Source organism: Ambystoma mexicanum, chromosome 10 (assembly GCF_040938575.1).
Source record: "Ambystoma mexicanum isolate Mex_15411 chromosome 10, UKY_AmexF1_1, whole genome shotgun sequence".
Taxonomy (NCBI): Eukaryota; Metazoa; Chordata; class Amphibia; order Caudata; family Ambystomatidae; genus Ambystoma; species Ambystoma mexicanum.
In genome coordinates this window covers 1,145,650,950-1,145,666,591 of record NC_090932.1, presented here as the reverse complement: position 1 = coordinate 1,145,666,591, position 15,642 = coordinate 1,145,650,950, and the positions used below count along the sequence as shown (strand labels likewise).

Here is a 15,642-nt window from a genome sequence, read left to right as displayed (position 1 = left end):
GCGCAGCCTGCAGGCGTTATAATGATAATGATAATGATGTGTTATTTATATAGTGCCTTAATCCAATGATCTCTAAATGTACTCCCACTGTGTGTACATTAGAATACAATCTAATTAGCACCGCTTTCAACCTACAATGTGAGCCACCTCACAAAGGCAATGGTGAAATTCTGCATGCTATACAAAATTTGGCATTCTTGCCTTGCTTAAAATGCACCATTAAGTGCACTTTGGAAATAAAAAGACAAGGCACATGCCGGGGAAATGGCGCACACACGGACAGACTCGCCTGTTATGTTTCACGATAAAACTCCAGGAGCATTCAGTACAGCCCCAAGCCCACAGTCCAGTCCTCCCCATAGCTTCTCTAAATCCAGTCCATTTCTGTCCAGTACATTTGGTGTGCTGAGGGAAAAAAAACTCCCACGTCTGTTGCTGTTATCGGAGGCAGCTGCAGTCAGGATTGCACCCTGTTATCACCAGTTCCTGGGCACAGGGAGCCGCCACTGTCCTTTGCCCAGCCAGCCCAACCTAAACAGCTAAACCCTTGGCCTTCACAAGTATCACTGGAGCTCTTCCAAATAGGGCTGCAAGTGGAGTGCAAGTGGTGTTTGCTGGTGATACACTGTGGGCAATGGCCCTTTCACTCTTGGAAAACTGCTCTGTGCTACGTGAGACCGCAAGTCTTTGAACATTTAAAACATCTTGGCTGTGCGAAAGCAGAGGGAAAGTGGAGTGCACGTGGTGTTTGCTGGTGATACACCGTGGACTGCACTGGCCCTTTGTTTCTTGGAAAACTGGTCTGTGTTCCATGAGACCGGAAGTCTTTGAACATTTAAAACGTCTTGCCTCCGCAAAAGCAGAGTGAAAGTGGAGTGCAAGTGGTGTTTGCTGGTGATACACTGTGGACTGCACAGGCCCTTTAATTCTTGGAAAACTGCTCTGTGCTCCGTGAGACCGGAAGTCTTTGAACATTTAAAACGTCTTGCCTCTGCAAAAGCAGTGCGAAAGTGGTGTTTGCTGGTGATACACTGTGGGCTGAACTGAACCTTTAATTCTTGGAAAACTGCTCTGTGCTCCATGAAACCATGGGCCTCTTTACGACCCTGGCGGTATGGTGACAACGGTACCGGTAAGCTTACCGGCACCGTTGTCACCGTACTGCCATACTACGAGTTGTGCTTGCGGGTCTCGCACTGCCAGCCAGGTCGGACCTGGCGGGCTGTGCGGCACCCGCGAGCACAACTCGTGGATGCACCGGCACCCCATCATACTTGCCAACAATACAGTTGATTTAGGCAGTAGGCTACTGCTTTTTAAGCAGCCCTACCGCCTACAGATTTCACTGACAGATCCTACTGCTTTTTTACAGTGGCATGTCATTTATGTGATTCTAAGGCAGGCTCCAGGACAGAGCATGCAACGCATTAATTAGTCTGTCTATACAGTGGACTGGTAGGTGATTACTTTGATTGCACTCAGACCAATCCACTGACCTGACAGTTGTGTGACTCTGTCCTGCACTCTTGCACCAACTCTCTGTATGTAAAGCGTTTTGCTAAACAGAGAGCAGGAGGCTGCTCGCTTTCCTCAGCTGGATCTGTCCTCTGGAACAGCCTCCCCCACCCTCTGCATATTGAGCAGGACCTTCTTCAGTTTCGAAAGCAGCTCAGGACTATCCTCTTTTCCTCCTCCTTCCCTTCTTCCTTCCTCTGTTAATCTCACAGTTGCTGTGATTGGTGTCTTGGACCCTTATGCATCCTCGTGGCCTCTGATTATTCACTCCAAATCTCCCCAGCATCTGCCTTCCTTCAGCACTTGCCTCGGCACACCCTCTGGTCTGGAGATTTGCACTTTCACCGAACGCGGCTCGTGGCCGCCTAGCACTTACCATACCTTGCACTTCATCTGCAGCTCTCCCTCGAGCACGACACCTACCCCACTGCCCTCTTCTTTGCTGCATGTGCACGTTCTGAAATACTCACAAGGCATAGTAAGTTCGGCCATCCCTTTCCCCTCTGCAGCCATTTGTATTTAATTGTACTGCTATCCCATGTTCCCTCCCTGCTGCCTTGTGGGCGCTTTGAAACAGAATTTATTTTCCTGTATAAGCACCGAACAAGCAAATAACAAATATATAAATATAGAAGAAACCAACATAACATAACATAACAAGATACATATGGTTATGTAAGGCTTCCGCAACAGGACATTTGTAGCATGGTCTCCCACTGGGACAGATAGCAAATGGCGAGAGAGCATGGGGCTGGCTGTCCAGTAGTGCCAATAGACTGCCAGACTCTGCACCATATAGGACTCCGTTACATTAAAGTACATAGTCAATTTTAATATAGAGTCCACTAAAAAAAGAAATGGTCTCTTGGTGCTTGGATAATAGATGCAAATACTACCTAAATAGTGCTCATTGTATCGACTCTAGCTGGAGGCAACCCGAAAAAATGTCTGCTGGGATTTAATCATACGAACAAAAACACACACTCACACTCACACTTTCGCAAACATGTCTTACATACAGGGAGAAGAGTTACCTTTGTTGGCTCCAGCTGTACTTTCAAGGTTGTTGTAAGAACATATGTCTGTCTTTCTCACCTGTGTGCATGCTACCCAACCCCATATTTGCTGAACCAATAAATAAAAGTAGCTTGAGGGGAAAGATGCAAAGAAAACATACAAATAAGAAGCCCTTTTGAATTGCGTTTTCAGGCGACTGTGGCCACCCACGCCACTACCTTGATTTGCATTCCTCAATAGTGTTGGGGCATCTTACAGGTGTTCAGGAGGGGCTCAAATACTCTATTTTATTCACTAACCTGGTCACTGGTGGTGAATGCCTGGACCTGCAGCAGATTCGTGGTTCGGTGTGGCACTCACAGGCTACTTCGGTCTGTCTATAGTGTGTCACTGTCCAATCATTGATCTGGTGACGGACTGGTGTGGCCTCTGTTTACCCACTGATTAACCTGACTCTTCATTTGTTGTCAATCATTTTCAAAAGAACAATTCAAAAAGTAAACTCAATTTCCTTTTTCAACTGCAGCTTTTACTTTTGCAATTGCCATAGTGCAGCATCACTGCACGAGCCCCTTTCCCCATTTTCCGGCAGTTCCTGCGCCCATGCCTCGCTGTAGACTCCTGCTCCATCCCTGAGGAGAAAAGGCCTTGCAGGTGCTGGGCGCATGGACGAGGGAGGATATGTGCTGGGATATGTCCTGGCCCATGTGTTCTTTAAGAAATCAATGATGCTCCACCTAATTCTCCCCTCCTGTCCCCAAAGGGGACTATGTCCCACAAGTAAGGAGGAAAGGGGATGGGAAATACCAGTAAATGGTGGTTTCATATTTTTGGAAGATGCTTCCACTGAAAGCAGATTGCTTGACCCACTCTCACTCTGCCATCTCTTAAAGGTTCCTCAATACCTGCAGGGCGTAAATATAGTATAGAGCATCAATCTAACATCACTGAGAAAGTAGACATGCTGTTTAAGCTGAATGCCTACTTGAGGTGTAGTTGAAGATGTAGGCTGTGGTATATCAGTGTCAGCAGGTTGGTTGCTTCCTTAAGGTGTGTATGGCAGTCATGTAAGGTGTACCCGATGGTAGGTATGTGACATTACTTTTTAAGATGGAGCAGTCTGGGACGTTGCATGTCAAACCTTCTCCAGCCCCTGATGTCAGACACAGTAGGCCGCTTACATTTGTTAGACTTGTGGGGTGGTAGGTGTATGTGATATTAGGCGAAAAGAATTGTAGTGCTGAGGACATGAGGTCTACCTTTCTCTCCCAGCTTCTGATATTATTCAGCAGCGTGGACAGCAGCTGTCGGAGGTCTTCCTTGGGCTGACATCTTAGGGCTCGGTCCAGACTGGCCTTAGAAAGTATGCGGACCAGTGTCAGGAGCTCACAGTCTGTGTACCACCTTGGCCGGGTTGCGCTGCACAGTGTCAGGTACTAAACAAGAAAAGCAAGAAGAGGAATCCAAAACATGAGATGGTTTAATCACACGGTGACAAATAAGACATGTTCCCAAGGTTTTAGCATGCAAGGGAAGAAGAACCTTGCCAATGTTGATGCCATGAGCCATACAAATGCTGCGTTTATAAAACAGTTGGAAACCCCCACCAAAGGCCGCTCCTTGCTACTGTAGAAGCGCAAAGAGTTCCTGGCAGTGTGACCCATTTCCAAAGAATGAAAGATACCCCAGCCAGGCCTCCCTGCAGGAAGTACAGGAAACTCTCATGCACAGTCGTAATTCAGAAACTGTTGGAAAAGCCACAGGGCACTTGCATACTACATGAACTGCCAGGGATGCACTGGTCTACAGGGAACTCTGGAGAATTCCCGTGGGCCTTTATTTCCAAATTGTCAATGGAAAACGGGTTGAGCTGGCTGAAAATGCTTAATATGGGGCCACTTAAAAATAAATCCGCGACCTCTTTTGGTTCCCAGTCCACCCCTGTGAACTGCTGGTTACCCTGCTGTGCAGCCTCTTGCCATAGGAGCTGTAGGTACACTTGACAAGGTAACACGTGTAGCCATAGCTCCATGTCTTTACACCATGAAATAGAAGAAAACCTGTCAGGATGGGAAGGGGATCCTGCCATGAGGGCGCCTCAACTCAAGAACAGAGGGAGAGAAACGCTGTCGGAGGGATGCTCAAACAAGGAAGGAAATGCCACTTACAAATTCTCTAGCCAAGGTATCCTGACCAGAATCACAATCACCCAGTAGCACTATATAAAGATTGAATACAATATACATAATAAAAGTACTTCTCTTTAAATAAATTCCAACTTTAAAAAAAAAGATAATTTAGCATTGGCGTACTCCAGGCAAAAATGAGTTTCTAGTTCTATGCAGTTAGTCTCAGAGTTTTCAGAATCCTTTTGACCAGTTAGACTATTTTCAGTACACTTTCATAGCTGAAATAAGCCAGTGTGCCTTCCATCACCTGGAAGGTAGTGTGGGTCACTTATGAGTCTGGGGAGAATGCCCTGGATGAAGAAGTACTGCAACAGATAAGCAACAAGTCCTTCTCAAGCAAGGGGTTCTTCACAGACTCAAAATGTTATGAACACATGTATATCAACATTTACAGTGGCACGAGGCGAATGGCAAGATAGGTGTATGCACAAATATTGTTCACAAATGCCTACCTGACCTAGGTGTCAGTTCTGGTATCTGCACCCAGGCAACAAAGCTAAGGGATATCTGTGTTGCTGCTTAACATATGTTCTACAGAAACAATCTGTTAGGAATCCACCTACCACTAAGCTCCGTTCACGCACACAAGGTTTAAGGGGCTCTGCTAAGTTGCTAGATACCTCGCAATATAGCAGGAAACATACTCTTTTCACACCAGGGTCTCACGTAAATGCCAAACGCCTCGTTCTACATAAGAACCTGCACCGTTTTACACAAAGTGCTAACGTACACTACATTTTCCAGAAGGCTCAAAATATGGGACGCTACGGTGGTTCCTGGCGGTTGGCCTGGAAACTGTGGCGCCCGTGATGTTTTCGTCATCACTTTTGAATTCCTGTCATGTGACTTGGTCTTATTTAGTTCCTGTTTGCCGTGGATTCAGCGCTTCTGATTAACACGGAAGTGCGCTTTGTTTCCTGTTTTGAATACTGTTTGGATTTCTGCTGCTTTGACCCTTCATTTCGTATTTCGGATTGTCCCTGCCTTATCCTTGTCTGCCTTGTTGTTCTGGATTATTTGGATTCTCTGGCTCCTCGACCTTGGAAAGGTTTCCTGGACTGCCTGGCTACTTGTCTGCTTCGTGTCCTGCTCGTATTGTGCAGTGTTCTCAGTGCTTCCTACGGATCAAGTGTACTGGACCTGTTTGACCTTCTCTACGACTTTTCAAGCAAGTTGCCTGTATCCCAGTGTTACTTCAGCCCTTTACCACCTCCCCCTGACATACACCTTGGACTAGAGACTTCTTTTGGGTGTATAGCCTGTGCGTCCTCGTTTCGTCGGGTTCCCTATCTGGAACTAGTGACTCTACGAAGGCGTCCTCGTTTCGTCGGGCACAGTTGGGCTGTTGCTACCTGGGTACGGCACCTTTGGATAAACGTCTCTTGCTAACTTCTTGGAGTTCCATGGTAAGGTACATCATACACTACATACATTGCTCACTCAAAGGTGTAGGATTTCCTCCTCTTATCATATTTGTCTTTGATTACTTTGTCACAGAATTTTGGAGGATAGATTTCCTTGTACTTCTTACCGGCTCCTGTGTTCCTACCTTATAAGGTTGGTTCTAATACTTAGTAATCTACGACTGTTGCATTGCATTGTGCTGATAACTAACCAGGGCTTTTTCTATAGGTTACCGGAATTGGCTGACATCCCTTGCTGTTTAACCCTCGGGGCGTCCTCTGGTCTTCCTCCGGATTTTCGTGGATTTCCATCTTTCAAAGAATGTCTCAGTCTGTCCGATATTTGGCGGCCAGTCAGTGACATTGTTGGGAAGATATCTTCGGCTACACTACGTGGTCAAGCATTTGCCAAGGATTTCTGACACAATCATTGCTAAATGTGATGTTGCCAGTTCATAGGTACTCCGACATTGGCCATGCAGATGTTTTGAACAGCGCTAGTGTGAGCTGAAGTCCAGGAAATCGAGAAGCCAGGAATATAGAAGCACTTCAAAAGGCAATAGACAATCCAATGGGCTGCCTTAGTCGCTTAGAGGACTGTAGCAACCATACATAATGAAGATTCTGGTGGAGAACCTGACTTCCTTAGAACCATCCAGATGAAACGTGAGGGCTCAGCTATCATCTAATGGGTTTGGAAAAAATGCGAGGAGGCCTATGTCCTGATTCTTATTACACTCTCCTTGGGAGGAAGGAGGGGTGGGTAGAGAGAACCCAATTTCCATCACATGAAGCAGTCCAAGAACCGGAATCTGTTAGATCACACTGGAGTCACTAGGATTAGCCAACATAAAAGACTTACTCTCAGTTTATAAAGGACCTTGGTGGCTAGAAGGAGAGAGGTAGTCACAGTAGCAATCTCCATTGCAGAGGAGAACTCCCTGTACACTCCCATGTTGCATAAAGAGGACATTTGGTGTTGCTGTGTTTGCAAACAGATCCATGAGAGCAGGGGTGTTGCTAGGTCTGGAAAAGACCGGGGGCTACGTTGATATCGGAACTGTCGGGACTGGGGGCTAGCTAGCTTTTTGGTTGTAGCTCCTGAGATTCTATCCGGGGCTACAACCAAAAGATCAGGGGCTATAGCCCCCAGAGCCCCCCCTAGCAATGCCTCTGCATGAGAGGTTGGCGCTATCGTTGGAAAACCTGATCAAATAATGGAGAGTGGAGTTCTCAATTTTCAGAAAAGTCAGTCTGCTCACTGAGTCCATGCATGTGTTTAACAACCCCGCCAGGTTGGAGAAGACAGGGAAAATGCCCTCAGACACTGCCCACATCCAGAATAGCTGCACCAACTCGAATAGACGAGGGGACATGGTGCCCCCTTTTGTTTACATACACTTGGCTGTTATAACGACCAACAACTTGGAGTCACAAATCAGAGGTCTGAAGAACTAAAACGATTGTCTTCAGCTCCAGGATATTTATTTATTTCATTTATTTGTTTATTTATATACAGGAGGAACAATGCTCAAGAACATACAATAGATGAGAAATCAGATTTGGAGAGAAACAGTGAGCTTCTTGCAATGGGGTGAGTTTGAGGGACATTCTGACCAGGTTGTGAGGGGAGTAAATGGAACAGTCATTGGGGTCTAGGCATACATAGATTAAGGACAATGAACATTGGACATTTTTAAGTGCAGGTAAACGGTACGGCCATTTGTGCTCGGGATGTGCCCATGATCGGTGAAGTTCTAGAGTGGAGGCAGAGGAAGTGAGGGACAAAGGCATGTTAGCGGTGATGGAAAAATGTTAGCTAGCAGGCAGATGAGAGGTAGGTAAACAGGGCAACTCGGAGGCAAAGAGGTATCCGTGTGGACTGTTTCTCAGATGTCTGGGGGAAGAGAATTCCATGCAAGTGGAGCAAGAAGAGAGAAGGATCAGAAGTGAGAGGAAGCACAGGGAGGGCGAGGTGCCAAAAGGGTAGTCGAGGATGCAGAGCAGAGATTACGGGAAGGCTTGTAGAGTTGGATAGGGGAGGATATATACAGTGGTGCCTTACTGTGGCTAGATTTGTGAACCAGGAGAACAAATTTAAATCTGGCCCTGTTTTTTTATCATCAGCCATCCAGCCTGGTGATGGTACAGGGAAGTAGGTGTGAAGTGAGGGAGTTCAAAGAAAGTCCTGGTAGGGAAGTTGATGATCTTGTCGAAAGGACAGAAAGCATAGTTTGTGAGACAATAGAGGATCCTGGCACAGTGGTCCAGTTTAGAGAAGACAAGAGTGGTTAAGAGATGCTTGGTGGTGTTGAAAGGAAGGAGGTGCCTGATTTTCCTAATATTTATGAGGGTATTGTGAGCTGCTGTTCCAGGTTTGGAGATGAAAGTACATAAGGTGTGAGCAGGGTCATAGATGGACACTGAGGTTTCTAGCTGAAGAAGAGTAGGGGAGAGTGCCAGGTGGGAACTGGATAGGCAGAGGAAGAAATGAGAGAGATTTTGGCAGGGAAGAAGAGCACCTCTGTTTTGGTAGTGTTTGACATCAGAGAGTGCAAAGCCATCCAATATTTAATGACAGAGAGAAAGTTTGAAATTTTGATAGAGAGTTCAGGAAAAGAGAAGAAGGGGGTGTCGTCCGCAAAGAGTTGTTGCAAGAACCCAAATGAGGAGATTAGTGCCCCAAGAGCATAGATTTAGAGTGTAAAGAGGAGTGGACTCAAGACAGAGCCATCTGGAAGACCAAGAGTTAGAGGAGCGAGTTGAGAGGTGTTGCTGCTCCAGGAGACAGAGAATTGGTGAGGTGGATTCAATCCAGGCAAGGGCCGGTTTATGAATCCCAAGAAGAAAGACAGTATTAAGGAGATCAGAATGATTGACAGTGCCAAAGGCAGCAGACAGGCAAGGAGAATTAGGACAGAGGATATGTTGGATGCTTAGAAGAGGAAATGAAGTTGGACACATTCATGAGAGCAGTTGCCGTGGAGTGACAGGAGTGGAAACCTGCTGTAGGAGGTCTCTAAGGTTGTGGATGTTTAAAGAATTGGTAAGCCAGTTGAACAAAACCCTTTCCAGAATGATATTGATCTATTTTCATTTATTGGGCCAGCCCCTTGCTTTTTAGGAGAGGGATGATCGTGGCTGTTTTGAAAATAAAGGCAAAGCAAGCAGAGTTGAAGGACACGTTGAAGAATTCAGCTAGATGTGAGGCCACTAAAGGGGCAATAGGCTAGACTAGCTGAGGAGCAAGAGGGTCTGATGGGAGCATAAGAGGGGTTGGCCTTCATCAGTAGAGATAGCACTTTGTCAGTATTAGTTTGACTAAAGTGGGAGATAGAGACAGAGGATGATGGTAGAGTAGGCAGAGTGTAAAAGGTAGAAGTATGAGGAAGGCCAAGAGAGAGAGAGTCTCTAATCTTGGACGTTTTTCAAGTAAAGTATTCAGCTAGGCAATTAACTGTGAGAGTGGAGTTGATAGTCATAGACTTAGGAGGAGTGAGAAGTGAATTTAGGGTGCCCTGTACCTGACGAGGATGGTTGGAGTGAGAGTCAATGAGGGTTAATTAGAATTCCCTTTTCGCTCTATCTAGAGTGGACTTAAGAGAGTTCAGGGCAGATAGTTAGAGTTGCAGGTCCTCATGCGAGTGGGTACACCTCCAATTGTGCAACAGCCATGCACATGTGTGTGTGAAGAGAGCGTATGAATGAGGTGATCCATGGCTGAGGATACTGAGACTTTGGGGTGAAAGGAAGCAGCTGGGAAGTGAGAGGAGAATAAGTCATATCCCTCTACCATACTCTACCATCTCCCGGCAATCTCACAGCTTACTCTACACACTGAATCTCTTGGTTGTCTACATGACCATTAGTCTGGCTTCAGAGCTGCCATAGGTGTGGAACCTGCTCTCCTGAACACCTGTGAAGATCTGCTCTCTAACCTTGATTCTGCATTCCTTCTGTCCTCATCCTCCTTGATCTTTCCTGTGCTTTCGACACGGTCAACCAAGCCATCATGATCAATCGACTCTGTGAAAACCTGGGCATCATGGATCAGGCCCTGGAGAGGCTGACCTCCTTTCTCTTGGACCGACCCGGCAAGGTCCAAATTTGTCCCTTTCTCTCTGCCACCTCTGTCTCTACCTGCACCATTCCCGAGGGCTCTATTCTCTGACCCTGCCTTTTCAACCTCTACTTGGCCCCTTTGGCCCAATTGATCTCTAACTTCTCCTCTAACTTTCAGTGTTATGCGGATGACACTCAGCTTTCCTTCAGGCTCCCCTCAACTTCCTCTCCTCTCTCTCTCATTCCTGATTGTCTATCCGCAATTCAGGATTGGTGTGCCGCCAACAATCTCTGCCTTAATGCCAGTAAGACAGAGATCCTTCTCATTAGGACCCCTGCCCCTGCTTTCCCTCTCTCACTTTGCCTGCCCGCCTTGGGCCCTCTTCCTTCACCTTCCTGCAAGGCAAAAAACAGTGGTGTGATCTTTGACTCCACCCTCTCTTTCCTCACATCTCGGACGTCGCCAAGAAGTCCCACTAGCAGATGCACCTCCTCAAAGCACCTCCTCAAAGGGACTCTTCGCTTTCTCACTTTACCCCATAAGCTCACTATCTCCAGAGCCCTGGTTCTCTCTAGGCTGGACTACTGTGACAGCCTCTTTCTCAATCTGCCTTCCTCTACTCTCCGTCCTCTGCAAGTAATCCAGAAAAGGACTGCAAGACTTCTCTTTGGCCTCAAGCCCAGGAACCGTATCTCTCCAGCCCTGACACCTCTCCACTGGCTCCCGGTGGCTGCAAGGATCAACTTCAAGACCCTTTGCATTGTCCAGAAGGCTTTCTGTCCCGGGGCCCGCACTACATCCAACGCTCTCTTCCAAAATACCTTCCTTCTTGAGCCCTTCGCTCAGCTACCTCCAACTCTCTAAGGGTTAGACGCATCTCCAGGAAGAGAATGGGGGGTAGATCTCTCTCCTCTGCAGGTGCCTCCCTCTGGAATGGCCTCCCTGCCCCTCTCAAACTTGAGCCGCAACACCTGAAGTTCTGGAAGCAGCTCAAAACGTTCCTCTTCTCCTCTGCTTTCTCTCTCTCCCACCCCTGCTGATCTATCGGACCTACCTGTCTGCTGTACCGACTGGTTGCTTGGTTATCCACAGAGTTTCACTGGTTACCAGGCTCTTTCTTTATCAGTCACCCTTGCACTGCCTCCAGGCCTACCACTCCCTTAGGGGCTGTAACTGTAGCCCTACAGTACCTTGTTCGCCTTGCACTACCCAGAGCTGTGCTGCCCTGGCTGCACTTACTCAGAGTATTGCTGCCCTGTTTTCCCCTCCCCTCATCCTTGCACTCCCCCTCCCTCCCTTTCCCCTTGCACTTCTCACTCTCACACTTGCACGATCTGAATGACACAAGGTATAGTAAGATTGTGTGTCTTGTCCTCCCTCCTTTGTCTTGTCGTGCCTAGAAACATTTGTGTACTTATCATATATCATATCATATCATATCATATCATATCATTTCATATAGTGGGGATTGGGAGCTGGAGAAGGCAGTTGGGTGCAAAGGAGGAGAGTGCAAACTGTAGGTCATAGAGAAAGGGGGGAGTGGCAGAAGGTTTACATTTCCTTTTTGTAATAGGTGAAGCAAGTGGTGAGGAAAGGTCAGAGGGTGGAAAGGAGATGGTGGTGGAAACAATTGAGTCATCAGATATGGATGGTGCGACAGTAGTATTAGTGGCTGAGAGAGAGGTAATTAAGAGTTCCAACGAGTTAACCCCTGTGTGGGTAGGTATGTTATGGACAGAGTGGAGAGTGTGGTCACTAAGTGCAGACTGAAGTTCAGATTTCTGACTTGTGGTTGGAGAGGGAAGGTTAAAGTCACCCAAGAGAATGAGGTGATGTTTAGTGGAAAGAGAATCAAGGAGTTGCCCAAGATCATCAAGGAATGGTCCAGTGGGACCAGGAGGGCAATATATGAAGATTATGTGAACTGAGTAAGGCAGAGCAATAGTAGAGATGGTGAATTGAAAAGATGTACGTGGCATTGGAGATTTGTGAGGCAGTGAGCCGGAAAGAGAATAGGTGTCCAACGCCTCCACCTCTGCCAGTCAGTTGAGGAGAGTGAACAAAGAATAATTTGGAGTCATGTAGAGCTGCCTAAATGGCATTGTCAGATAGAGAAATCCAGGTTTCAGTGATAGCAAGAGGAGTAGAGCTAGAGTGAAAGTAGTCAGTGATAAAGGGTGTGTTCTTGCATACAGACTGAGCATTACAGAGTGCAAGGTTCAGTTGATGAGGTAAGGAAGAGTTAGAAGTTGAGTCTCAGAGGAAGAGAGGTGAGGTGGTTAGGTCTTAGAGGAGGCATGGTTAGCTTGTCAGCTTTGTTTGTTGGAAGGGGGTGGAAGAGATATGGAGTAGTGGGAATTGTGAGTTGTGAGTTTTATAATAGGGATAGAAAAGGAGGAAGTTGTAGCATGATTGTTGAAAGCATATGGAGAGGTGAGTAGGAGGAGCAGCAGGAGGAGCTGGAGTGAATGCATTATAGGTGCGCAGCACAGTGCGGAGCGACAGTACAGCAATTTGGAAGCTAGGGGTGCTCACATGTGCAGGTGTATGGAAATAGTTGTCTTGGTGGAGTGTTGGAGTTAGATGTTGTTTGTGTGCGGTATGCAAGGCAGTTGTGCGGCAAACAGGAGCTAACAGGGAACATAGAATGAAATAGAGAAGAATATAATAGCAACCCTTAACTCTGTCTTCCCTTTGCTCTGGATGCTCAGGTGAATGGACACTCAAAGGGCGGTGCTTATATACCCAAAGTTATCCGGAAGTATCTTTATCAGAGTTCACAGGTGGCATTATTGATGTGCAACATTTGTTGCAGAGGACCCTATATGTTGTACACTTGCATGAGACCCATGGTTCATAGTGTCCAGAAGGGGCAACACTGATTACCTGAAGAATCGCCTAACTGACTATGGAGAGAGACACAGTGGTGTTCGATTCACACCGCTGTCAATTACATCACATGGCACCTGTACTAGGTGTTGCAAATATGGCTACACTATAGTAGAAGAATAGATAGCAGATATATGTTCAGAGGAGTAGACCTACACATGTCTACACCATAGAGAATGTAGCATAATAAAAGTGTCAATGTACGATGGGTTATGCAAATTAGCTCAAGACCGTCGGACTATACTGCACTGATGATCCATAATAAAGGTGAAACCAGGTATGTAGTTTTCTGCAATCTTGAGAAATGTCTGTCTTGGGTTGATTAAGCTAGGTATAAAGTAGCATTGACCTGTAAGACAAAGGCAATTTTTGGGAACAGAAAACTTGCATTTGGGCTCATTTGTATACTGTGAGAAACCTGAGGGTATTCTCCCTCCTAAACCGCTAGGATCCTCTGCGGAGGTGGCCAGGGAACGGCCATCGCTATTGTATCCTGACCCTTGGGGTGGAGAAGCGAGGGAGGATCACCTGGGTGGAGGGTCCTTGAAGATTGGAAGTGGGATGTCCTGAGACAAGACATGGTATCCCCCTTTCCCTAGTGACAGACAAGGTTGTTACAAGCCAGTTCCCCTCATTATTCCCCACACAACACCTAACCATACTGGGACGAAGAAGAGCCAACTGGGAGTAGGTAGGATTACCTCCCTTTTCCACTTAGGTACTGAGACGAGGAAGCTGCATCCCAAACACTGGGAAGGTCAGGCATGTCTGCCTAACTATTGTCAGGTAGATCCAATAGACCAATCACACCTGCAGCCTGTTAGAAGGCTGCAGGTATATAAAAGGAGAGGTAAGAGGCAGAAGAGGGAGATCAGCCGTGAATACAGCTGAGGGCCCAGCAGAGAAGCCCAAGAAGACCTCACAAGGAGAACCATGCAGGAGAAACATGGGACCCGGCCTTCGTGGGAGCAGACGTGGTGGGAGTGAACGCCCAACCAGGACGCCAGCAGACCCGAAGTGCAGAGCGCGCTGTCTGCGTCCGTGAGGAAGCAGCAGGGCGAGCATTGGCGGTATTCCCACCTCAGAAGCGGAACAGAGACAGCAGCAGAAACCAGTCGTAGCAGGCTGCTGGTAAGTGTCAGAGGGACACTCTGAAACCAGTGAACTCTAAAGAGATTTGCAGGCAAGAGGAGCAGACTGCTGGTGAGTGTCAGAGGGACAAGCAAGAACCAGAGAGCTCCGAACAGAACCGCAGGCAAGAGGAGAAAACCGCTGGTGAGTGTCAGAGGGACATGCAAGAACTGGGGAGCCCTGAACAGGACCGCAGGCAAGTGCCCAACCATATATTGAATACCGAACTACATGAAAACTTAACATATCAAGAAACCAAGGTATACTGAATACTGAACTACATGAATACTTGATATTGCAAGACACCATGGTATACTGAATACCGAACTACATGAAAACTTAACATTGCAAGAAACCAAGGTATACTGAATACTGACCTATACGAAACTTTCACCCTGAAATAAAATGAATGCCTTTTTAATACCGCATTAAAAGGAAACTTCCCATTGAAACAAATAAGCAACATAGGAACACTTTTGAACTCTGAACTGAAACTTAAATCATGGAAAACATATGTTGCACAACAAATTACATCTAACCTTACAGTTAACTACATTAAAGGCTAAAGAAAGCCTGAACAGTGAACTTTAATAAGTGAATGCAGTCTGGCAAGGCAACAGCTTGGCGAAAGGGGTGTGATACATGATGGCAGGGTAACAAGGCAATCAAGGAAAAGACAAGGAAATATAAGATTGCACCCTAAAGCCAAAAGGCCAGTACAGAGGAGTCAAGTAAGGGTGATTTAGTGCACAGGAGCAATCACCAAGGAACTTGTGAGTTGGGCTGAGAAGTCTAGGGACCCTGATTGCGTGACCTGTGGTGGGTGGACCGTGTGGTCTGACAACTGCACCTATACCAGAGGACCCTGAATGGTGAAAGCTAAGGACACCCCGAAACAAGCCCCAACAAGAGTCCAGGGATCCTAGTTGCGCGACCTGTGATGGGTGGACCGTGTGGTCTGACAACTACACCGAGACCAGAGAATCCTAAATGTTGAAAGCTAAAGACATCACGAGGCAAGCTCAACAAAAACACTGCAACACTTTTGAACTATGCTTGTCGTCTTGGGGACAGAGTCCTAAGAACCTTTTCACTTTGGATTGTACTACTTAGAAGTTGGTGAAAGGAACCCCAAGGATTGGTCACAAAATATATTACCTTGAACTGGAGAAGGTAATCTTTGAGGCATTTTCTTTCATGGAACTTTTTTATGCTAGGGAAAGGGGAGCTAAGAAAAAGCTGTGAGCTGGAAGAAGCTCAGAACTTTCAGTTAAACACCATTTCTTTTGATTTCGACATCCCTGCACATTGGTTTACTATAAGTTTGAGGGCAAGTATAGGTTTTAGACACAGACTGACTTTTAAGCTGAACACTTGGACACAGACTTTCCTTAGTTTCATTCAGATAGGGAAAACCTATAATAATATATAGGGC

At 46.6% G+C, this 15,642-nt stretch overlaps 1 protein-coding gene across 1 annotated transcript in view; it reads right to left on the bottom strand.

The window, feature by feature from the left end:
• FAM178B (family with sequence similarity 178 member B) overlaps positions 1 to 15,642 on the bottom strand; it is a 1,611,694-nt gene that overhangs the window by 651,245 nt on the left and 944,807 nt on the right. The window contains exon 9 of the mRNA XM_069620260.1: positions 3,792 to 3,968. Within this exon, the coding sequence (XP_069476361.1) occupies positions 3,792 to 3,968 (177 nt within the window). The remainder of the gene's footprint in view (positions 1 to 3,791; positions 3,969 to 15,642) is intronic.